The sequence below is a fragment of the Taudactylus pleione genome, unplaced genomic scaffold (assembly GCF_031769625.1).
Source record: "Taudactylus pleione unplaced genomic scaffold, aTauple2 ptg000400l, whole genome shotgun sequence".
In the NCBI taxonomy this organism is placed as follows: domain Eukaryota; kingdom Metazoa; phylum Chordata; class Amphibia; order Anura; family Myobatrachidae; genus Taudactylus; species Taudactylus pleione.
This window is the reverse complement of record NW_028284802.1, coordinates 6,541,838-6,569,350: the sequence shown is the minus strand read 5'-3', so window position 1 is coordinate 6,569,350 and position 27,513 is coordinate 6,541,838. Positions and strand designations below refer to the sequence as shown.

The 27,513-nt window shown below is 37.6% G+C and overlaps 1 protein-coding gene across 2 annotated transcripts in view; it reads right to left on the bottom strand.

The window, feature by feature from the left end:
* LOC148506615 (complement C2-like) overlaps positions 1 to 7,092 on the bottom strand; it is a 73,323-nt gene extending 66,231 nt beyond the window's left edge. For both annotated transcript variants that reach the window (XM_088446579.1, XM_088446580.1), the window contains exon 1: positions 6,992 to 7,092. In XM_088446579.1, the coding sequence (XP_088302705.1) occupies positions 6,992 to 7,091 (100 nt within the window). In that variant the 5' untranslated portion in view covers position 7,092. The remainder of the gene's footprint in view (positions 1 to 6,991) is intronic.
* Between the last annotated feature and the right edge of the window lie 20,421 nt (positions 7,093 to 27,513).

Sequence of the window (27,513 nt, the reverse complement as noted above, 5' to 3'; positions counted from 1 at the left end):
GTTTCCACGCCTCCTCTAAATGGTCCACCAACTGACCCGAAAGAGGAAAGACTGTGGCATCGCCCTTCACATCTTTGAAAAAGGCATACTTAGATTTAGCCGCTGGGGGAACTTCGTCCTTAATCACCAAGGCTGTGCGGACCGCCCGAATAAGTCCAGGAATATATACTTTGGACTTAGCATCAGCGTCCTTAGTATGGAGAGGTTCCTGATCGTAAGGATCCAGAATCTCCCCATCATCAGACGTCCCTTCGTCATCCTCATAAGGAGCGGACAGAGACGCCACCGGCCTTTTATGAGACCGCATCACAGACTCCCCTTGCAACACATCCGACAAGTGCTGTACAGAACTCGTCAGGGAGTTAACCCACGCTGGCTCCTGAGAACCCGGGAGCGGGGAAATAGGGAGACTGTGGGGTACCACCAATTGTCGTGGGAACCCCTGCATGGGTGACGACACCACAGACTGCTGGGACAAACCCATCGGAGTAAACGCGGGCTGCGGAGCTAACTGGCCCACTAAAGCTGTTAACGCCTGAGCGAAACAAGCCCAGGGCGGCTCCTGTACCGGTGCTGTAACCGTAATAGGCCGCGCCATGGACAAACACTGCCGGCAAAGGCCCTCCGCGCTACCCTCCCCCTCCGCTAACGGTACTTTGCACGTGGTACACTGTAGCCGGAGGGGAAAATCACTTTCAGACATGATGGCACCACGTATGTGACCTCTCTCACCAATTAAGTATTAAATAGGCGAGAGACCACCCTGCAGCACCGCACCGCAAGGGCTTTAGCAGAAAGAACAGGGACAGTAATAAAGCTGACAGTTTAGAGAAGAAAAGTTACAGGCAGCGCTAGCACAGTCACATACAATGCAGAGAAATAACAATTCCTGCACTAACAGCGCTGATCACTCAACTACACAGACACAGGGCCTGGTAGGACACAGCGCTGCATACACAGACCTGAGCCACAGCGGAGGAGAGGTATGCGGGGGGACCCAGACCACGATGCTTCCTTCCAGACTTCCAGCAGCGTTCACCATGCGTTGCAGAGAAGATGGCCGCCGAGGAGCAGAGAGAAGCTGGCCTGGGGGAGGAGCGCTGACACAGGACCAGTCAGCACAGTGCAGAGAGGGCTGTGTGCAGCGGGGGAGGCGCCGGCTGTGAGACAGGGAAGGCACGCTCCCCTGGCATGCATTTAACCCCTGGGACGCCGCAGCGCTACCGCTCTGCTGCGGTCCGCTGTCCCAGGGGGTAGTGGAAGCGCAGGTTGGTCGCCTGGCTCCACGCTGCAGCCAGTCCCCAGGGAGCCCCCTGCCTGGGGACTTAGGACCATGTGATAAGCGGGGACCCACCGTGGGACCCCGCTGCTTACCTCTGTCCCCCTTGAATCCGGCCATGGTCCGGAGCATCTGGGGTCACCGCTAGCTGTGACCCCAGACGCCCACCAGCATCCCCGGATCAGTACCGGCGTTCTGGTACCGGCGGGGTGTAGGGAAGACAGCATGGACGTCAGGACTGACTGTCCATGCTGTTCATCCAGATGTGCAGCCACAGCTGCATGAAGAAAAAGCTTCAGGGGCTCTTCTAGCCCCCACTCCAACAGATGCACCCGACTCCGGCCGGGCACCAAACTAAACTGAGGTGCCTTGGCCCGGGGGCGGGGTATAGGAGGGGGACCTAGTGCATCCTGGGAGGCTGAAAGCTTAACTCTTTGGTGCCCTGCGACTGACGTCACACCTATACCCCAAGGTATCCTGTGGATACCCTATGGACCCTGAAGTAGAAAGATGTATCATACAGCCACAGAGACTTGTGTTGCTGGATATGCCTGAAGCTGAAATCGTGTCAGAAAGTGAAATAACAAAGGTAAAACAACCATTTGGGGGAACAGGAGTTCCATGAGAAGCAACAAGAGGAAACAAACCTCAGAGAGAGTTTAGAGAGGAGTTTGCTGGACTTGTTCACTGTTAACTCAGACACTCCATGATCCTAAACCAAGTTTTGATTGGCAAGAGTGGAAATCTACTATAGATCATGAGATCTAAGACAATTGTCCAAGGAACATGAAGGCATCAAGTGTTGTGTACACAACTGCAAAGGAAGGAAGTGAAAGAGTACCTTCAGTTGCTTTTCTTACGTCTAGGACTAAGGGCCCTATTTATCAATTTGTGATATGCTTGTTATCACTTGTTACTAATCTTAAATGGTGCTCCCACCAATCAGCTCCTAACTGTCATTTTTCAATCACAGCCTGAAAAGTGACAGATAGGAGCTGATTGGATGGAGCACCATTTAAGATTAGTAAACAGTGATAACACGCATATCATTTGTTGATAAATCAGGCCCTAAGTGTAATTTGAATGCACCTAATTCAGAGAGGGCTATCAACATTGCTATTAAACTTCGCTTTTATGAGGGATCTGATACAGAATGCTTTAGCTAGTGCAGTCTATGTATCCAGCAAAATGTTGACCAAAAGTCTGATTTCCCATGCTCAGAGTCTTTTCTTACAGGAATATGGACTGGGACATATTTGAAATGTTGATGATTTATTTGCTGAATGTCTTTGCCTAACAATTCATGTTTTTCATTGTAGGACAGACATCAAATGTTGCATGATACATCATGTTATGTCCTGTGATGGAAGGCAGTCTTGAGCGAGGAGGAGTGTTGGAAGGAGAGCGCTCCTGCGCTGCCTTCTAACCAGTACCCTGCAAGGTCAGCTGTGGTGGTATGCAATCGGGAAGCCGACTGCCTAAATACCGGCAGCCGGCTTTCCGACTGTCATATCCCGGCAAGGGTGAAATGCCGGGCGTCTAGATGTAGACGCCCGGCATTTCCCCGACGCCGGGAGACCGGCGCCCGGCATCCCGATCATAGCGATGCCGGGCGCCGCGAGCGGACAGCCGCGGGGGAGGGGAGGGTTAGGTTTAGGACTCCCGGGGGGGGACTTAGGGTTAGGCACCCCCCCAAGGGACTTAGATTTAGGCAGCGGGGAAGGGGATGGTTAGGGTTAGGCACTTGGGGGGGAGGTTAGGGTTAGGCACCCCTAAGGAGGGTTAGGGTTAGGGGGTTAGGTTAGTAGATACTCACCTATCCACGATCGGGATTTCCAGTGCTGTCGGGCTTCCGCTGCTCGGATCTCTGCTGATGTCGGGCTACCGCTGCCAATTCCACTGTGGCTCAGCAGTCACTAGGACCTACCAGGGCTCAGCCAGATAGGTCCGACCTCTGATATACAATACTGCACATGTGCAGCGTCTCAGTGCAACTTTCCTCCCTGGTGTTCCATGAGACTCATCAGCCACAGAGACATACAGAGCCTACACTGGGCACAGCAAGTACACTGTATCACCACAGCTATAGTGGGGGGCATCTGTGTGTTTACTGCTATCACACATGGAGCACTACAATGCCCAGCAACACCCTAAGCTCCAGGCTGCTCATATATATATATATATATATACATACACATACATACTGCCAGGGCCGTAACTAGGGTGGTGCGACCTGTGCCATGGGCACCGCAGGGCAGGGGGCGCTGTTTGGGCCTGTAATTTTTCCTGTCTGTTATCATTCTCACTTGTAGCTTCCACTTCTTTTATCCCCCGCATCTCCTGGCCTCCCCTATCTCTTCCCTGGCCCTTCCCCAGGAGGCCATGGGCCTTTTTCAGGTGCACTATCTTATGTCCCTATTTATCCCCAGCATCTCCTGGCCTCCCCTATCTCTTCCCTGGCCCTTCCCCAGGAGTCCATGGGCCTTTTTCAGGTGCACTATCTTATGTCCCTATTTATCCCCAGCATCTCCTGGCCTCCCCTATCTCTTCCCTGGCCCTTCCCCAGGAGGCCATGGGCCTTTTTCAGGTGCACTATCTTATGTCCCTATTTATCCCCAGCATCTCCTGGCCTCCCCTATCTCTTCCCTGGCCCTTCCCCAGGAGGCCATGGGCCTTTTTCAGGTGCACTATCTTATGTCCCTATTTATCCCCAGCATCTCCTGGCCTCCCCTATCTCTTCCCTGGCCCTTCCCCAGGAGGCCATGGGCCTTTTTCAGGTGCACTATCTTATGTCCCTATTTGAAAAATTATGGCTGGCGCCAATGCTCTCTCTGGCACAGGGCACTAAAAAGTCTGGTTACGGCTGTGGTACTGCGGTTACACCTGTGAATATTCCTGTGTCTTATGCTACTTGTTGTTCTACCTGATTCAGTAAAGTACTAGATAAGCTGTCCCACGGGCGAACTAACCGCCACCATCACCAACAACTGAGTTACATTTTTAACACATTTGCCGTGGCCAAGTAAATTAGATCCTGGCATAGCAATCTGTCTGGAGGACTACTGTACCCAGCATGTCCGCTCACACTTCACTCTCCAATAACATGTTATAGGCTCACACATAAATCCGCTAATACAAATCAGGAGGGATGTTCCTGACCTGTCCATACAGCATAATGTACATAGGTGCTTCCAGGGCCGGGCCCATAGGCAAACGCAGGGGGGGGTTCTGTCTGCCTGGAAACCCCCCTCCCCAGCCCACACCATGACCACAATAGAAATAGTAATATAATGGAATTTTACTAGTTCTTCTCAGTATCATAAATGAAATAAATGGCACCACCTGTGGATCTTTTAACATGTATCAACCAGTAATAAATAACCTGCGCACTAATTAGAGGATTTGGAAAACATACATTGTTAGGGATGCACTGCTATAGAGCCCTATATGTACATATATGTCCAGGGCAGTGCTAGGTTCTTCTGCTGCTCCCCCAGACACCCGGACTTGCTCCCGTGCTCTGGAATGGTGCCCACATCTAAAATAAAAACATTCAGCTCAGGCAGGATGGCCCTACTGCCGCATGTAATGGCTTACTGTGATCTCTCTGGTCCTGTATATGCTGGAATTATGACACACAATATACTTTGTATGACGCATATTAAAGCTGAATAAGTGCTAATTATACCCTCTTCATGGACTGGCCACATTCACTCTAAAATCAAGCATTTGGAAACCCCCCTCTAGAAATCCTGCGTTTGCCACTGGGGCCAGTGGCTTGGCATGTTAAGACTCTTTGGGCCCCATGTATCAATGCACTCGATAATTGGGTGATGTCATCCTTTCAATATTTATGCCATCTTTACTTGGCGAGAGCGTCACGGTCCCAATTGCAATGGGGATCCTGCAGCACTGCTTACGGTTGGAAAATCCAAACGTGGCCTAAATCAAATCTGCTGATACAAGCCGGGGACTAGATCACAACTGAGGGCGTTGGCTCAGTACAGAAGGGTTGGTAGCCAGGGGCACATTAAGACTGCAGGGGATATCTGTGTGCAGATGTCCATGTGCCCCCTCACCCTTTAAAATTCAAATATTGTAGCACATGCGTTGAAATGCACATAGACGCCGGCAAATGTGCTATAGGGATGTAGTTACATTGTCGACAGTCAGAATGTCAGCAGTAAGAAGGGGGCAGTGCTATGTCGAACAGGGCATGCCGACATGGCAGTAATGCGATGACGTAACGCTGTCCCCCTTCTAATTCTGAGCGTTGATAACACATACCGATCCCGCGCTGTATTCCAAATATTTCCAGTGATTACTACAGAAATATGGCGTTGGTGCCATATTTCTATACACAGCACCATAGTAATAGATCAGGCAGTAGTTTGGACAGTCTGACGGGCAGGAAAGCAGGTAAATCAATGCGACAATGGGTCCAGGGTGTGTAGTATGGGCGTCCCTTGACCCAGGAACTAGTGAACGTTCACACTGCACCCATTATAGATACTCAATTTTACTACTGGAAGATTAGCTGTTCCTTGGAAAAAGATAAAATTGAGAAGTTGCCCATAACAACCAATCAGCGTTTAACTGGCATTTCAGAGACTGTGCAAGATAAATGACCGCTAGACGTTGGTTGCTTTTGGCAAATTCTCCACTTTATCTCTCTCCTAGCCTTGATACATCTCCCCTATGTGAGATTATTCAAATTCATACATACAGGTGTTCATTTCACCCACAATGTCAAAACCTATTATGCATGCTTTAATGCTGATAGTCACACTAAGAATATAAGCAAATGCCCCTAAGCACAACAAGACCATAGGTGCCTACTCTAATGGAATGACCGAAGACTTCTGAATTGGGGGTCTATTTACTAAGCAGTGTTAGGAGACAGAGTGAAAAGTGATAAGGTGCCAGCCAATAAGCTCCCAACTGTCATCTCACAGGCTGTGTTTGCAAAATGACAGTTGAGAGCTGATTGGCTGGCACCTTATCACTTTTCACTCTGTCTCCTAACACTGCTTAGTAAATAGACCTCTTGGTCACCCTTCCGATTCCCACCTAGAGATGTGAGCAAGGCCTTGATGATACAATTCAATGCAATTCACTTAATCACAGCTGTGTCCCAGTTGCGCAAGTCACATCGCAGAATCGCCCAATGTTGGGCGGTGCTTTGATGATGTAGATCGAGTAATCATGTCCCTGAATTTGCAGCTTTGTCCGTCAGTGGGTTCCAAAGGGGAGGTCGAAAAAGTAGCCAAGTTCTTTTGTCTTTGCTTTGTGTTTTAGCGTTGCCTGCATTGCCTGGATCGCTCGCGCTAATTCTTGGTACAGTATAATGATGTTTTGGCGAAACGTTCATTATACAGTATACATGGCTTACTATGCTGCAAGGAAGCATCTAACTCCCCATTAATAGCAAGGACCAGGGCATTGCTACTCTTTTGCACTGTTTGCCAACACTTGTAAATAAGAGCCCTTAGAGACAATCAAAGGTTAATCCTGTCTCTGTGGCAGGTTTGTGATAAGGACACATAATGTAAAGAAACAGGAGGAGGTAGATAACAGATTGATGAGACATGAAATAGATAAAAGATGAAATGTACAAATACTATAAAGATTAAGTATATGTGTGTGAGTGACAGAGGGAAAAGATCATTCCAGAGATATGAACATCAGGTCTGTGTATTTTTTTTTACCTACCTACTGCAAGTATTGGCAATAGGAGGAGGGTAATGGTGAGAAATCCCCAGGTCTTCTTCCTCTGTGTGCCCATTCTGTGCCCCATCGCAGCCTGTGGCATTCCTCAGCACACAGCTCTGCTCCCAGGACAGTGACCTGACCAGCGTGCAGACCAGGGAACACCCTCAGGGAGGGGAGAACCCGGAGAGGGGTGTGTAACAACTAACAAGTGGCCACAAAGTTGCTGTAAGAATTAATTTGCAGGAACTGAGTAAAGAAGAGAGATTGGGCAATATTCTTCCTCCAAGTCCTCTCATGTCTGTCTGTGTAAAGTTGTCATTCTGTGCCTATGGATTTATTTAGTAGCTGAGTTTTCCTTTATTAGGGTGTGTATTGTTTATTACTGTATAAAACACAAATAATGAAAACGTATGTAATTATGCATAAACTCCTATAGGATCTACAGATAAAGTGGACAGAGCTAAAGTACCAACCAATCATCTCCTAACTGTCACTTTACAGACTGTGGGGGGTTCTATGTACTAAGCCTTGGATGGAGATAAAGTGAACGGGGATAAAGTACCAACCAAACCAGCTCCTAACTGTCATTTTTCAAACACAGCCTATGACATGACAGTTAGGAGCTGGTTGGCTGGTACTTCATCTCCGTTCACTTTATCTCCATCAAGGGCTTAGTAAATAGACCCCACAGTCTGTAAAGTGACCGTTAGGAGCTGATTGGTTGGTACTTTATCCCTCTCCAAGACTTACATAGACCCCTGTGTTTAAAAAGTGAGTTAGGAGCTGATTGGTTGGTACTTTGGGGTCTATTTACTAAGCCTTGGATGGAGACAAAGTGAAAGGAGATAAGGTACCAGCTAATCACATCCTAACTGCCATGTCACAGGCTGTGTTAAAAATATTACAGGAGCTGATTGGCTGGTACTTTATCTCCATCCACTTTATCTCCATCCAAGGGTTAGTACATAGGACAGTGACCTCCGACGCAGTGCTGGGTTCGCAAATGCAGCAGAGGGTGTTATACACCTCCTGCTGCATTACCATATCTGCAAGGATCGCATTGTAAAGCTGCCTGCATGCATACATCATATATCTATAGCCTGCGTGCATACATCATATATCTATAGCCTGCGTGTATACATCATATATCTATAGCCTGCGTGCATACATCATATATCTATAGCCTGCGTGCATGCATCATATCTATAGCCTGCGTGTATACATCATATATTTATAGCCTGCGTGTATACATCATATATCTATAGCCTGCGTGCATACATCATATATCTATAGTCTGCATGCATACATCATATATCTATAGCCTGCGTGCATATATCATATATCTATAGCCAGCGTGCATACATCATATATCTATAGCCTGCGTGCATACATCATATATCTATAGCCTGCATGCCTACATCATATATCTATAGCCTGCGTGCATACATCATATATCTATAGCCTGCATGCATACATCATATATCTATAGCCTGCGTGCATACATCATATAGCTATAGCCTGCGTGCATACATCATATATCTATAGCCTGCATGCCTACATCAAATATCTATAGCCTGCGTGCATACATCATATATCTATAGCCTGCGTGCAGCTTTGCAATTGCGATCCTTGCTGAATGAGGCCCATAGACCCTGTGTTTGAAAAGTGTCAGTTAGGAGCTGATGCATTGGTACTTTATGTTTTTTTTAAATATAGGACCGATACTGAGTCTGATGCATCAGCAGCTGCTTTTCTGTCCAGACACCTGCTTGGTACCATATGCGAATGCCAGTATCCCCCGTGTATGCCAAATATCCATCTGTTTTCGTGAGGATGGCCAGGCCACCCATCCATCATCATTAACATCGGAACTTACATCCTCTCCATGCTGGGTACTGGGTAGGACCATGGATGGCCCTTGGTGCTTGGTTCTTTTCCATAGAATCTGCACCAAGATTCGCCCTCCTGCCAATAGAGGTGGGTGGTCACAACACAACCCTGTCCCCTCCTCTTGTTAGCTGTGGACTTTATTACAATGAACACAATTATTCACTAACCTGCAACTAAGGGCCTGATTCAGCAAGGGACGCATGTGAGAGATCGCACGCACTTGGCCGCTACGTGTATATGCTATTCGATGCATCCGCACGCAACAGCAGCGCTAGAAAGCAGATGCCCAGCACTACGCAATGATCAATCAGTACGCATGACAGCGCAAACATCGAGAACCATCGAACCCATACGCACAATAGAGGATGACCTGACCTTGCTCAGGATTTTAGACGGTCGCTGTGTGTAATGAGACATCTGGCTGCGTACGTCACCGTACAGCCTTAATTATGTACGCCCCTGCAACAGCGTCAGAATGCACAGGCACGCCTGCGTTCGTCTGACCAACCCCCCGTCACCACCCACAAACGACACTTCCTGTCAATCAACATCGGCAGGGTCTCAGTGCACATTGCGTATGCCGTGTGTCCTCTACCCCGCCGCAGTTAATGGTTCATGCACTTGCACTGCGTTTTATACGCATGCGCAGAACAAAATAATCGGCCGAGTGTGTGCGTTCTCCCTCTCTCGCCCCTTAATGAATCAGGCCCTATGTCATCCCAGAGCTAAGAGCTTAGAGTGTTGATTTTTATTTTACAATGGCATGTACTTCTCCTTTACTAGACCGTAGGAGTAAATTTACTAAGATGGGAGTTCTGTTTAAGAAGTGATGTTGCCCATAGCAACCAATCAGATTCTACTTCTCATTTATCTAGCGCCTTCTAGAAGATAATACCTGGAATCTGATTGGTTGCTATGGGCAACATCACTTCTTAGTAGAACTCCCATCTTAGTAAATTTACCCCTTAGACTCTGGCTTGTCAGTACCGGGGACCCCAATCACATGTACAGGGCATTAATGTGGTATATATAGACAGGATCACCATCATGTGCTTAATTATTATACATATGTTACATTATACTGCAATTCCCAGGACTATGGTATATTCATTATAGTGCATTGCTATGAATGCTTGGCTTATTGGTGACTTATCACGTTACTATGGAAACTTCAGAGTTCTGTTGGCTGCTGGTAAGACTGACACCCATACATCAACTTTCACCATTTTGGATAAGGATATTGACATGCTATTATTAATACAATACAAGCTTCCAAGTGCCAAACTGTGAAAGTGTGAGATCACTGGTAGCAGGAAGGTATGGAGCTGTGGTTGAGGGATGTGGCCATTTGTGTGCCTCAGGCATTTGGTTTTAGCTGATCTCTGAGCTGTGATTGGAGACCTGCAGTTTCATTTAGAATCTCTATTGCCATTGCTACCACAGGAAGCGTAAACCAGGCTGAGGTCTTTTGGGCACAGTGTTATGCCTCCTCTCTGCATATATGTTTAATTTCATGTTATTTTAGGTGTAATAAAGTTATTTTTAAAAGAAGATGAAGATTCCTTTTTTCATTGGATAACAGAAGGGGGATGAGGCTGAGGATCAGGAGGTCAAATACTATTTTGTAACATTATAATCCATCTGTTCCCAAGGAGGCACGAGGGCGGACATTTTGTAGACTGAACTGAAACAGTGCTGGATGCCCCAGTGATGCCACTAGTGCATTAATATGCCACTTCCTTAAGGCGGGTATCCTCTACCCGATTACACATGACATCGTAGTCGTGCAATTGCTCAGTAATCGTTCACAAATTGGGCATGAAAACGTTGGAAACGACCAGCGATGCACGCTCCCGCTGGTCGTTTCCAACATCAATCATCGCCCGAACATGCTGGTTGATCTGCGGATAACGACAGATCATAGGCAAACGCAGTGGGGGTTTCCATCTTCCTGGAAACCTCCCTCCCCAGCACATACCATGACCACAGTAGAAATAGTAATATAATAGAATGTTACTAGTGCTACATGTTCTTCTCTGTATTACAAATGAAATAATTAGCACCACCTGTGGATCTTTTAACATGTATCAGCCAGTAATAAATAATCCGTGCACCAACTAGGAGATCTGGAAAACATGCAATGTTAGGGATGCACTGCTATAGAGCCCAATATGTACATATATATCCAGGGAAGCGCTAGGTTCTTCTGCTGCTCCCCCAGACTCCCGACTTGCTCCCATGCCCTGGAATGGTGCCCACATCTAAAATAAAAACATTCAGCTCAGGCAGGATGGCTTACTGCCGCATCTAATGGTTTACTGTGATCCTGTATATGCTGGAATTATGACAATTACACATTACAATCATACTTGCCGACATTCAGCTCCCTCCTTCCGGGAGGGGGCTGAATGTCAGCTTACAGCAGAGGGCGTGGGCGCACGATAACGCCGTTGCGGGGGCGTGGCCAGTGCAGGCCGGGGGTGTGGCCGCGTCATCGCGGCCCCGCCCCCTCATCACAATGCCGGAGTAAATGGCATTGTAAAGCGGGGGGCGGGGCCACGATGACGCGATTCAGCGCGTATCGGGTCACCGGGCCTCCCCACTGCTGGGGTTTCCCTAGTAACTCTGCAGGGGGGTAGGGAGGGATGGCGGCTTGCGGGAGGCTTGCCTTCCTTCCCGGGGGGCCAGGAGCGGCACCCGAAAATCGGGAGACTCCCGGCCAAATCGGGAGGGTAGGCAAGCCTGATTACAGTACACATTGTATGATGCATATTAAAGCTGGATAAGTACCAATTCTGCCCTCTTCATGGACTGGCCACACTCACTCTAAAATCAAGCATTCGGAACCCCCTCTAGAAATCCTGCGTTTGCCAATGCAGATTGGCCATGTTCGGGGATGAGGGAGGGTGCCTACACTGAATGACTGATCGCTCAGTGTAGGCACAGCACAGACTGTGAAATGACTGCACGATTACAATGTCGTAATCGTGCAGTCATTTCACAGCCTGCTAGTGGATATGCACCTTTAAGGTGCATACACACTACACGATATGCTCCCTGAGCGATATCGTCTAGTGTGTCCCCGGCAGGCTGTGCTCAATGTCGTTCATGACATTGAGCACAGCCGCTGAACAATATCATTAGCGATATCGTTCAGCGCCGGGCTCTCTCACCCATTCCCTGACATGCAGCAACCTGACGAGGTCGTCAGGTTGGCCTGCATGTCAGCCCGATGAACGAGGATGACGAACGACCCGCGGGAACGCGCGTCGTCGTCATCGTTCATCTTTTTTGTGTTAAAAATGGACGATAAAGTGGAGGACTGAACGATATCGTTATCGTTCAGTCGTCCACTTTAATCGCCCAGTGTGTACGCACCATTAGTCATTTTCATGAATATGGGTTTAGCCACACAATAAAAACACGCATAAAATTCCCAAAGTGTTTTCAAAAGGTTTTTTCATATTAAAAACAACAGGTAATAATTGATGCTCATAAAATAGGATACAGAAAGAGTTAAAATGAATGGGGTCTGAATGAGCCATTACACAGTCTTACTTAGTACTGGAAATTTCTGATGTCTATTTTTGTAAATGCTGGTTGGTCTCACTTTCGTTTCTGATTCTTGCCTCATCTGGGCCTCAGATGTCGGTGTTTATCTTCTTCTGTCAATATTGGCCAATAACATGACATTTACTGGAATTGTTTATGCAGAAGAAGGACCACGGGTCATAGGTCCGACAGTATTAATCTGGATGGTGACCAAGGCATGGGTGCAGAGATCAAGCAGACACCCTGTTACATTTAATTGTGGAAAACTATGGGGGAGATTTATCAAAGCATGGAGAGAGATAAAGTGGAGCGTGATAAACAACCAACCAATCAGCTCCTAGCTGTCATTTTTCAAAACACAGCCTGTAAGACGACAGTTAGGAGTTGAGTGGCTGGTCGTTTATTACTCTCCAATTTACCACTTCCCAGAGCTGTCCCTGTGTTTGAAAAAAGGACAGGAGCTGATTATTACTTTATCCCCACTTTATCTCTCTCCAAGATTTGAGACATCTCCCCCTATATCTTCAGGGATTTTTTTTCAGGATTAAGAGGCAGCTGGCACATATAAATAATATGTAACAGGGTTACATTCATCAAACCTTCTAAAGAGGACAAACGGAGGTGGTGCCCTTAGCAACCAGTCAGCCTCTAGCTTTCATTTAATAGACTGTACTTGATAAATGATAGCTAGAAGCTGATTGGCCTCCACTTGCCCTCTTTACATAGGAATATAGGGCCTGATTCAGAGCTGGATGCTCTGAACGAGCGCCCGCTCTGAATCAGGGCGTTTTTTTTTATTTTTATTGTTGCAGCCTCTTGGCCGCTCGCATAGCTGTGGGTTACCACCCACAGCTTATGCGAGCGGCCATGATAATGGTCGCGATGTTCAAGACCATCGCGACCATCGGGCTTGCGATGAGACCGTTGCGGTAGGGTCTCGTTGCCGCAAGCCCAAGAGTGCTTTTGGCTCTAACAGAGCCAAAAGCACTCCCACTGACATCACTTGTGATGTCAGTGGGACCGGCCCCAGACGGTAGGCGTTCGCATGGGAACGCCTCCGTCTGGGCAGCCACGCCCCCGGCCCGCCCACCAAAGGGGGCGTGCTGTCACTCAACATCGACAGCACGCCCCCTTTGGTACGAGACCCGAAGCGACGGCTTGGCCGTCGCTATCCGGGTCTCGCACATGCGCACGACGGAGCCGGCTCCGTCGTGCACATGCGCACTGGGCCACCATCGACCCGCTTGTGAGCGCTTAACGCTCGCGAGCAGGTCTGAATCAGGCCCATAGATAATTGAGGCCACATGGGCCATAATCAGATTAAGGGCACATATTTCCGAATCTGTTTTTTTTTTACATTTTGAATGTTTAATTTTTATTTTTCTTCATCACTGTCGCCAAGGGACGGGATCTGCCTACCGTGTGACTGCACATGGGCCTGATTCTGTCGGATGCAGCGGCAATGTCGGGCGCAGTGAAGCAATTTATTTCTTCTGTGCATGCGTCTAAGCCACACTGCACATGTGACCAGATAGCGTGCGCACAGAGGGGGGGATTCAGCAGTGGACGGAATTGCAAAGCTGCACTTTGGCAGCTGTATGACACCCTGCTGCTGTATTTGCGATCCCAGCACTAAAATCGTCTGTTAGTAAATGTGTGATTCAGCCCCAGAAACACAGCATCGATGTGAAACTTTTTTTAATTGATTTTAAATTGATCAAAATCGATTAAAATCGACCTTTGGTAAATATACCCCTAATAGTGTACAAAAGGAGATGTAAATTACAGACTGTGGGCCTGATTCAGACCCGCTCGCGAGCACACAACGCTCGCAAGGGGGTCGATGGTCAGGTCGTGCGCGAGCCCTGGAGCGAGTGAGAACTTCACTCGCTCGGAGCTCGCAGCAAAACGGGGTGGCTGTCGATGTTGATCGACAGCTTGCCCCGTTTTGTAGGCGGCTCGGGGGGGGGGTGGCTGCACAAACGGAGGCGTTCCCGAAGGAACCCCATGGCGTTTGTGGGTGACCCTACTGACATCACACATGATGTCAGTAGTGAACTTCCTGCTCTATTAGAGCAGGACGTTCACTGGGGCTTGTGGTGGATGAGACCCTACCACAAGGGTCTTGTCGCAAGCCCGATGGTCGCGACCATCGCCAGGCCGCCCACACAAGCGGCCTGGAGGCGAATTTTTTATTTAAAAATCCGCCCTGATTCAGAGCGAGCGGCTTTGAATCAGGACCTGTGTTACAATATCGCCTTTTGTATTATTGTGTATTTAAAAGGATCTTCTCATTATAGAGAAGTAACATATGAAACCTTGGTTTGTATTTTTTTTTTACAGGAAGCTTAAATGATTTAATTCTTGCGTGATATAGGGAGGCCATATAGTAACTGAGGCGTTTGTTTTATTCCTTGAACTTTCCAAACGGAGTCTTAAAACATAGACAGTCAAAATTTTCCAATTTTACCTCTTTATTCATTACTAAGAATTTCCAATAGGTCTTCTGATAAAGTCCATGGGCCTGATTCAGCAAGGAACGCAAAGGAGAGAACGCACGCACTCTGCCGATGGTTCCGCACTGCTTTCGTATGCATCGCAATGCGCGTGCGCGAACCATCAACTGCGATGGGAACTGCGTGAGCAGAGGCTACGCAGACCCAAGGCAGAGTGATTGACAGGAAGTGCCATTTGTGGATGGTAACGGGGGAGTGGTCGGGCGAATGCAGGCGTGCCTGTGCGTTGGGACGTAGTTACAGGGGGCGTGCATAATTAAGGCAGTGCGGCGGCATACTCAGCCATACCGTGAGCTCTACGCAGGAAGCGGACAAAACCCTGCGGCAGGTCAGGTCATCCACTAATATGCTAATGGGTCAGATGGTTCTCGATGTTACCGATGTTTACGTTATCTTGCGTACTGATCAGGCATTGAGTAAAGGGAGATGGGCGGCTTAATGTGGGGCTGGGTGTCTGCATCTTGTGCTGCAGTCTCCGTGCGTATGCGTTGATTAGCATATTCTCGCAGCGGACGGGTGCGTGAGTTCTCTCTTTTGCGTTGCTTGCAGAATCAGGCTCCATGTGTAATCTTATTTGTGTTATTTTATAAACAGAGGAATAGACTTGTTATATTGCTATATTATTGCTATTATGACTAGTTATATTATTGGTAAAGTAATCTTTATTATGACTAGTTATATTATTGGTACAGTAACCTTCATTATGACTTGTTATATTATTGGTACAGTAACCTTTATTATGACTTGTTATATTATTGGTAAAGTAACCTTATTATGACTAGTTATATTATTGGTACAGTAACCTTTATTATAACTAGTTATATTATTGGTACAGTAACCTTTATTATAACTAGTTATATTATTGGTAAAGTAACCTTTATTATAACTAGTTATATTATTGGTAAAGTAACCTTATTATGACTAGTTATATTATTGGTACAGTAACCTTTATTATAACTAGTTATATTATTGGTACAGTAACCTTTATTATAACTAGTTATATTATTGATAAAGTAACCTTTATTATGACTAGTTATATTATTGGTACAGTAACCTTTATTATAACTAGTTATATTATTGGTACAGTAACCTTTATTATAACTAGTTATATTATTGGTAAAGTAACCTTTATTGTAACTAGTTATATTATTGGTAATGTAACCTTATTATGACTAGTTATATTATTGCTAAAGTAACCTTTATTATGACTAGTTATATTATTGGTACAGTAACCTTTATTATATAACTAGTTATATTATTGGTAAGTAACCTTTATTATGCTGCTGTGTTTGTCATTCAGTCTCTCAGGTTATTGGTAATGTAACCTTTATTATGATTAGCTATATTATTGGTAAAGTAACCTTATTATGACTAGTTATATTATTGCTAAAGTAACCTTTATTATCACTAGTTATATTATTCGTAAAGTAACCTTATTATGACTAGCTATATTATTGGTAAAGTAATCTTTATTATGACTAGTTATATTATTGGTAAAGTAACCTTATTATGACTAGCTATATTATTGGTACAGTAACCTTTATTATGACTAGCTATATTATTGGTACAGTAACCTTATTATGACTAGTTATATTATTGGTAAAGTAACCTTTATTATGACTAGTTATATTATTGGTAAAGTAACCTTATTATGACTAGCTATATTATTGGTACAGTAAACTTATTATGACTAGTTATATTATTGGTACAGTAACCTTATTATGACTAGCTATATTATTGGTACAGTAACCTTATTATGACTAGTTATATTATTGGTACAGTAACCTTATTATGACTAGTTATATTATTGGAACAGTAACCTTATTATGACTAGCTATATTATTGGTACAGTAACCTTATTATGACTAGTTATATTATTGGTAAAGTAACCTTTATTATGACTAGTCATATTATTGGTAAAGTAACCTTATTATGACTAGCTATATTATTGGTAAAGTAATCTTTATTATGACTAGTTATATTATTGGTACAGTAACCTTATTATGACTAGCTATATTATTGGTACAGTAACCTTTATTATGACTAGCTATATTATTGGTACAGTAACCTTATTATGACTAGCTATATTATTGGTAAAGTAACCTTTATTATGACTAGCTATATTATTGGTAAAGTAATCTTTATTATGACTAGCTATATTATTGGTAAAGTAATCTTTATTATGACTAGTTATATTATTGGTAAAGTAACCTTATTATGACTAGCTATATTATTGGTGCAGTAACCTTATTATGATTAGTTATATTATTGGTAAAGTAACCTTATTATGACTAGTTATATTATTGGTAAAGTAACCTTATTATGATTAGCTATATTATTGGTAAAGTAATCTTTATTATGACTAGTTATATTATTGGTAAAGTAACCTTATTATGACTAGCTATATTATTGGTAAAGTAACCTTTATTATGACTAGTTATATTATTGGTAAAGTAACCTTTATTATGACTAGTTATATTATTGTAAAGTAACCTTTATTATAACTAGTTATATTATTGGTACAGTAACCATATTATGACTAGTTATATTATTGGTACAGTAACCTTTATTATAACTAGTTATATTATTGGTACAGTAACCTTATTATGACTAGTTATATTATTGGTAAAGTAACCTTTATTATGACTAGTTATATTATTGGTACAGTAACCTTTATTATAACTAGTTATATTATTGGTACAGTAACCTTTATTATAACTAGTTATATTATTGGTACAATAACCTTTATTATAACTAGTTATATTATTGGTAATGTAACCTTATTATGACTAGTTATATTATTGCTAAAGTAACCTTTATTATGACTAGTTATATTATTGGTACAGTAACCTTTATTATATAACTAGTTATATTATTGGTAAAGTAACCTTTATTATGCTGCTGTGTTTGTCATTCAGTCTCTCAGGTTATTGGTAATGTAACCTTTATTATGATTAGCTATATTATTGGTAAAGTAACCTTATTATGACTAGTTATATTATTGCTAAAGTAACCTTTATTATGACTAGTTATATTATTGGTAAAGTAACCTTATTATGACTAGCTATATTATTGGTAAAGTAATCTTTATTATGACTAGTTATATTATTGGTAAAGTAACCTTATTATGACTAGCTATATTATTGGTACAGTAACCTTTATTATGACTAGCTATATTATTGGTACAGTAATGACTAGTTATATTATTGGTAAAGTAACCTTTATTATGACTAGTTATATTATTGGTAAAGTAACCTTATTATGACTAGCTATATTATTGGTACAGTAACCTTATTATGACTAGTTATATTATTGGTACAGTAACCTTATTATGACTAGCTATATTATTGGTACAGTAACCTTATTATGACTAGTTATATTATTGGTACAGTAACCTTATTATGACTAGCTATATTATTGGTACAGTAACCTTATTATGACTAGTTATATTATTGGTAAAGTAACCTTTATTATGACTAGTTATATTATTGGTAAAGTAACCTTATTATGACTAGCTATATTATTGGTAAAGTAATCTTTATTATGACTAGTTATATTATTGGTACAGTAACCTTATTATGACTAGCTATATTATTGGTACAGTAACCTTTATTATGACTAGCTATATTATTGGTACAGTAACATTATTATGACTAGCTATATTATTGGTAAAGTAACCTTTATTATGACTAGCTATATTATTGGTAAAGTAATCTTTATTATGACTAGCTATATTATTGGTAAAGTAATCTTTATTATGACTAGTTATATTATTGGTAAAGTAACCTTATTATGACTAGCTATATTATTGGTACAGTAACCTTATTATGATTAGTTATATTATTGGTAAAGTAACCTTATTATGACTAGTTATATTATTGGTAAAGTAACCTTTATTATAACTAGTTATATTATTGGTACAGTAACCTTATTATGACTAGTTATATTATTGGTAAAGTAACCTTATTATGACTAGCTATATTATTGGTACAGTAACCTTATTATGACTTGTTATATTATTGGTACAGTAACCTTATTATGACTAGTTATATTATTGGTACAGTAACCTTATTATGACTAGCTATATTATTGGTACAGTAACCTTATTATGACTAGTTATATTATTGGTAAAGTAACCTTTATTATGACTAGTTATATTATTGGTAAAGTAACCTTATTATGACTAGCTATATTATTGGTAAAGTAATCTTTATTATGACTAGTTATATTATTGGTACAGTAACCTTATTATGACTAGCTATATTATTGGTACAGTTACCTTTATTACGACTAGCTATATTATTGGTACAGTAACCTTATTATGACTAGCTATATTATTGGTACAGTAACCTTATTATGACTAGCTATATTATTGGTAAAGTAACCTTTATTATGACTAGCTATATTATTGGTAAAGTAATCTTTATTATGACTAGCTATATTATTGGTAAAGTAATCTTTATTATGACTAGTTATATTATTGGTAAAGTAACCTTATTATGACTAGCTATATTATTGGTACAGTAACCTTATTATGATTAGTTATATTATTGGTAAAGTAACCTTATTATGACTAGTTATATTATTGGTAAAGTAATCTTATTATGATTAGCTATATTATTGGTAAAGTAATCTTTATTATGACTAGTTATATTATTGGTAAAGTAACCTTAATATGACTTGCTATATTATTGGTAAAGTAACCTTTATTATGACTAGTTATATTATTGGTAAATTAACCTTTATTATGACTAGTTATATTATTGTAAAGTAACCTTTATTATAACTAGTTATATTATTGGTACAGTAACCTTATTATGACTAGTTATATTATTGGTAAAGTAACCTTATTATGACTAGCTATATTATTGGTACAGTAACCTTATTATGATTAGTTATATTATTGGTAAAGTAACCTTATTTTGACTAGTTATATTATTGGTAAAGTAACCTTATTATGATTAGCTATATTATTGGTAAAGTAATCTTTATTCTGACTAGTTATATTATTGGTAAAGTAACCTTATTATGACTTGCTATATTATTGGTAAAGTAACCTTTATTATGACTAGTTATATTATTGGTAAAGTAACCTTTATTATGACTAGTTATATTATTGTAAAGTAACCTTTATTATAACTAGTTATATTATTGGTACAGTAACCTTATTATGACTAATTATATTATTGGTACAATAACCTTTATTATAACTAGTTATATTATTGGTAAAGTAACCTTTATTATAACTAGTTATATTATTGGTAAAGTAACCTTTATTATGCTGCTGTGTTTGTCATTCAGTCTCTCAGGTTATTGGTAATGTAACCTTTATTGTGATTAGCTATATTATTGGTAAAGTAACCTTTATTATGACAAGTTATATTATTGGTACAGTAACCTTTATTATGACTAGTTATATTATTGGTACAGTAACCTTTATTATGATTAGCTATATTATTGGTAAAGTAACCTTGTTATGACTAGTTATATTATTGGTACAGTAACCTTTATTATGACTAGTTATATTATTGGTAAAGTAACCTTATTATGACTTGCTATATTATTGGTAAAGTAACCTTTATTATGACTAGTTATATTATTGGTAAAGTAACCTTTATTATGACTAGTTATATTATTGTAAAGTAACCTTTATTATAACTAGTTATATTATTGGTACAGTAACCTTATTATGACTAATTATATTATTGGTACAGTAACCTTTATTATAACTAGTTATATTATTGGTAAAGTAACCTTTATTATAACTAGTTATATTATTGGTAAAGTAACCTTTATTATGCTGCTGTGTTTGTCATTCAGTCTCTCGGGTTATTGGTAATGTAACCTTTATTATGATTAGCTATATTATTGGTAAAGTAACCTTTATTATGACTAGTTATATTATTGCAAAGTAACCTTTATTATAACTAGTTATATTATTGGTACAGTAACCTTATTATGACTAGTTATATTATTGGTACAGAAACCTTTATTATGACTAGTTATATTATTGGTAAAGTAACCTTTATTATGACTAGTTATATTATTGGTAAAGTAACCTTATTATGACTAGCTATATTATTGGTAAAGTAATCTTTATTATGACTAGTTATATTATTGGTACAGTAACCTTATTATGACTAGCTATATTATTGGTACAGTAACCTTTATTATGACTAGCTATATTATTGGTACAGTAACCTTATTATGACTAGCTATATTATTGGTACAGTAACCTTATTATGACTAGCTATATTATTGGTAAAGTAATCTTTATTATGACTAGCTATATTATTGGTAAAGTAATCTTTATTATGACTAGTTATATTATTGGTAAAGTAACCTTATTATGACTAGCTATATTATTGGTACAGTAACCTTATTATGATTAGTTATATTATTGGTAAAGTAACCTTATTATGACTGGTTATATTATTGGTAAAGTAACCTTATTATGATTAGCTATATTATTGGTAAAGTAATCTTTATTATGACTAGTTATATTATTGGTAAAGTAACCTTATTATGACTAGCTATATTATTGGTAAAGTAACCTTTATTATGACTAGTTATATTATTGGTAAAGTAACCTTTATTATGACTAGTTATATTATTGTAAAGTAACCTTTATTATAACTAGTTATATTATTGGTACAGTAACCTTATTAAGACTAGTTATATTATTGGTACAGTAACCTTTATTATAACTAGTTATATTATTGGTACAGTAACCTTATTATGACTAGTTATATTATTGGTAAAGTAACCTTTATTATGACTAGTTATATTATTGGTACAGTAACCTTTATTATAACTAGTTATATTATTGGTACAGTAACCTATATTATAACTAGTTATATTATTGGTAATGTAACCTTATTATGACTAGTTATATTATTGCTAAAGTAACCTTTATTATGACTAGTTATATTATTGGTACAGTAACCTTTATTATATAACTAGTTATATTATTGGTAAAGTAACCTTTATTATGCTGCTGTGTTTGTCATTCAGTCTCTCAGGTTATTGGTAATGTAACCTTTATTATGATTAGCTATATTATTGGTAAAGTAACCTTATTATGACTAGATATATTATTGCTAAAGTAACCTTTATTATGACTAGTTATATTATTGGTAAAGTAACCTTATTATGACTAGCTATATTATTGGTAAAGTAATCTTTATTATGACTAGTTATATTATTGGTAAAGTAACCTTATTATGACTAGCTATATTATTGGTACAGTAACCTTTATTATGACTAGCTATATTATTGGTACAGTAACCTTATTATGACTAGTTATATTATTGGTAAAGTAACCTTTATTATGACTAGTTATATTATTGGTAAAGTAACCTTATTATGACTAGCTATATTATTGGTACAGTAACCTTATTATGACTAGTTATATTATTGGTACAGTAACCTTATTATGACTAGCTATATTATTGGTACAGTAACCTTATTATGACTAGTTATATTATTGGTACAGTAACCTTATTATGACTAGCTATATTATTGGTACAGTAACCTTATTATGACTAGTTATATTATTGGTAAAGTAACCTTTATTATGACTAGTTATATTATTGGTAAAGTAACCTTATTATGACTAGCTATATTATTGGTAAAGTAATCTTTATTATGACTAGTTATATTATTGGTAAAGTAACCTTTATTATGACTAGCTATATTATTGGTACAGTAACCTTATTATGATTAGTTATATTATTGGTAACGTAACCTTATTTTGACTAGTTATATTATTGGTAAAGTAACCTTATTATGATTAGCTATATTATTGGTAAAGTAATCTTTATTCTGACTAGTTATATTATTGGTAAAGTAACCTTATTATGACTTGCTATATTATTGGTAAAGTAACCTTTATTATGACTAGTTATATTATTGGTAAAGTAACCTTTATTATGACTAGTTATATTATTGTAAAGTAACCTTTATTATAACTAGTTATATTATTGGTACAGTAACCTTATTATGACTAATTATATTATTGGTACAGTAACCTTTATTATAACTAGTTATATTATTGGTAAAGTAACCTTTATTATAACTAGTTATATTATTGGTAAAGTAACCTTTATTATGCTGCTGTGTTTGTCATTCAGTCTCTCAGGTTATTGGTAATGTAACCTTTATTGTGATTAGCTATATTATTGGTAAAGTAACCTTTATTATGACAAGTTATATTATTGGTACAGTAACCTTTATTATGACTAGTTATATTATTGGTACAGTAACCTTTATTATGATTAGCTATATTATTGGTAAAGTAACCTTGTTATGACTAGTTATATTATTGGTACAGTAACCTTTATTATGACTAGTTATATTATTGGTAAAGTAACCTTATTATGACTTGCTATATTATTGGTAAAGTAACCTTTATTATGACTAGTTATATTATTGGTAAAGTAACCTTTATTATGACTAGTTATATTATTGTAAAGTAACCTTTATTATAACTAGTTATATTATTGGTACAGTAACCTTATTATGACTAATTATATTATTGGTACAGTAACCTTTATTATAACTAGTTATATTATTGGTAAAGTAACCTTTATTATAACTAGTTATATTATTGGTAAAGTAACCTTTATTATGCTGCTGTGTTTGTCATTCAGTCTCTCAGGTTATTGGTAATGTAACCTTTATTATGATTAGCTATATTATTGGTAAAGTAACCTTTATTATGACAAGTTATATTATTGGTACAGTAACCTTTATTATGACTAGTTATATTATTGGTACAGTAACCTTTATTATGATTAGCTATATTATTGGTAAAGTAACCTTATTATGACTAGTTATATTATTGGTACAGTAACCTTTATTATGACTAGTTATATTATTGGTAAAGTAACCTTTATTATGACTAGTTATATTATTGGTAAAGTAACCTTATTATGACTAGCTATATTATTGGTAAAGTAATCTTTATTATGACTAGTTATATTATTGGTACAGTAACCTTATTATGACTAGCTATATTATTGGTACAGTAACCTTTATTATGACTAGCTATATTATTGGTACAGTAACCTTATTATGACTAGCTATATTATTGGTACAGTAACCTTATTATGACTAGCTATATTATTGGTAAAGTAATCTTTATTATGACTAGCTATATTATTGGTAAAGTAATCTTTATTATGACTAGTTATATTATTGGTAAAGTAACCTTATTATGACTAGCTATATTATTGGTACAGTAACCTTATTATGATTAGTTATATTATTGGTAAAGTAACCTTATTATGACTGGTTATATTATTGGTAAAGTAACCTTATTATGATTAGCTATATTATTGGTAAAGTAATCTTTATTATGACTAGTTATATTATTGGTAAAGTAACCTTATTATGACTAGCTATATTATTGGTAAAGTAACCTTTATTATGACTAGTTATATTATTGGTAATGTAACCTTTATTATGACTAGTTATATTATTGTAAAGTAACCTTTATTATAACTAGTTATATTATTGGTACAGTAACCTTATTAAGACTAGTTATATTATTGGTACAGTAACCTTTATTATAACTAGTTATATTATTGGTACAGTAACCTTATTATGACTAGTTATATTATTGGTAAAGTAACCTTTATTATGACTAGTTACATTATTGGTACAGTAACCTTTATTATAACTAGTTATATTATTGGTACAGTAACCTTTATTATAACTAGTTATATTATTGGTAATGTAACCTTATTATGACTAGTTATATTATTGCTAAAGTAACCTTTATTATGACTAGTTATATTATTGGTACAGTAACCTTTATTATATAACTAGTTATATTATTGGTAAAGTAACCTTTATTATGCTGCTGTGTTTGTCATTCAGTCTCTCAGGTTATTGGTAATGTAACCTTTATTATGATTAGCTATATTATTGGTAAAGTAACCTTATTATGACTAGTTATATTATTGCTAAAGTAACCTTTATTATGACTAGTTATATTATTGGTAAAGTAACCTTATTATGACTAGCTATATTATTGGTAAATTAATCTTTATTATGACTAGTTATATTATTGGTAAAGTAACCTTATTATGACTAGCTATATTATTGGTACAGTAACCTTTATTATGACTAGCTATATTATTGGTACAGTAACCTTATTATGACTAGTTATATTATTGGTAAAGTAACCTTTATTATGACTAGTTATATTATTGGTAAAGTAACCTTATTATGACTAGCTATATTATTGGTACAGTAACCTTATTATGACTAGTTATATTATTGGTACAGTAACCTTATTATGACTAGCTATATTATTGGTACAGTAACCTTATTATGACTAGTTATATTATTGGTACAGTAACCTTATTATGACTAGCTATATTATTGGTACAGTAACCTTATTATGACTAGTTATATTATTGGTAAAGTAACCTTTATTATGACTAGTTATATTATTGGTAAAGTAACCTTATTATGACTAGCTATATTATTGGTAAAGTAATCTTTATTATGACTAGTTATATTATTGGTACAGTAACCTTATTATGACTAGCTATATTATTGGTACAGTAACCTTTATTATGACTAGCTATATTATTGGTACAGTAACCTTATTATGACTAGCTATATTATTGGTACAGTAACCTTATTATGACTAGCTATATTATTGGTAAAGTAACCTTTATTATGACTAGCTATATTATTGGTAAAGTAATCTTTATTATGACTAGCTATATTATTGGTAAAGTAATCTTTATTATGACTAGTTATATTATTGGTAAAGTAACCTTATTATGACTAGCTATATTATTGGTACAGTAACCTTATTATGATTAGTTATATTATTGGTAAAGTAACCTTATTATGACTAGTTATATTATTGGTAAAGTAACCTTATTATGATTAGCTATATTATTGGTAAAGTAATCTTTATTATGACTAGTTATATTATTGGTAAAGTAACCTTAATATGACTTGCTATATTATTGGTAAAGTAACCTTTATTATGACTAGTTATATTATTGGTAAAGTAACCTTTATTATGACTAGTTATATTATTGTAAAGTAACTTTTATTATATCTAGTTATATTATTGGTACAGTAACCTTATTATGACTAGTTATATTATTGGTAAAGTAACCTTATTATGACTAGCTATATTATTGGTACAGTAACCTTATTATGATTAGTTATATTATTGGTAAAGTAACCTTATTTTGACTAGTTATATTATTGGTAAAGTAACCTTATTATGATTAGCTATATTATTGGTAAAGTAATCTTTATTCTGACTAGTTATATTATTGGTAAAGTAACCTTATTATGACTTGCTATATTATTGGTAAAGTAACCTTTATTATGACTAGTTATATTATTGGTAAAGTAACCTTTATTATGACTAGTTATATTATTGTAAAGTAACCTTTATTATAACTAGTTATATTATTGGTACAGTAACCTTATTATGACTAATTATATTATTGGTACAGTAACCTTTATTATAACTAGTTATATTATTGGTAAAGTAACCTTTATTATAACTAGTTATATTATTGGTAAAGTAACCTTTATTATGCTGCTGTGTTTGTCATTCAGTCTCTCAGGTTATTGGTAATGTAACCTTTATTATGATTAGCTATATTATTGGTAAAGTAACCTTTATTATGACAAGTTATATTATTGGTACAGTAACCTTTATTATGACTAGTTATATTATTGGTACAGTAACCTTTATTATGATTAGCTATATTATTGGTACAGTAACCTTATTATGATTAGCTATATTATTGGTAAAGTAACCTTATTATGACTAGTTATATTATTGGTACAGTAACCTTTATTATGATTAGCTATATTATTGGTAAAGTAACCTTTATTATGACTAGTTATATTATTGGTAAAGTAACCTTTATTATGACTAATTATATTATTGGTAAAGTAACCTTTATTATGACTAGTTATATTATTGGTAAAGTAACCTTTATTATGACTAGTTATATTATTGGTACAGTAACCTTTATTATGATTAGCTATATTATTGGTAAAGTAACCTTATTATAACTAGTTATAATAAAGGTTACTTTACAAATAATATGACTAGTTATATTATTGGTAAAGTAACCTTTATTATGACTAGTTATATTATTGTAAAGTAACATTTATTATAACTAGTTATATTATTGGTACAGTAACCTTATTATGACTAATTATATTATTGGTACAGTAACCTTTATTATAACTAGTTATATTATTGGTAAAGTAACCTTTATTATAACTAGTTATATTATTGGTAAAGTAACCTTTATTATGCTGCTGTGTTTGTCATTCAGTCTCTCAGGTTATTGGTAATGTAACCTTTATTATGATTAGCTATATTATTGGTAAAGTAACCTTTATTATGACAAGTTATATTATTGGTACAGTAACCTTTATTATGACTAGTTATATTATTGGTACAGTAACCTTTATTATGATTAGCTATATTATTGGTACAGTAACCTTATTATGATTAGCTATATTATTGGTAAAGTAACCTTATTATGACTAGTTATATTATTG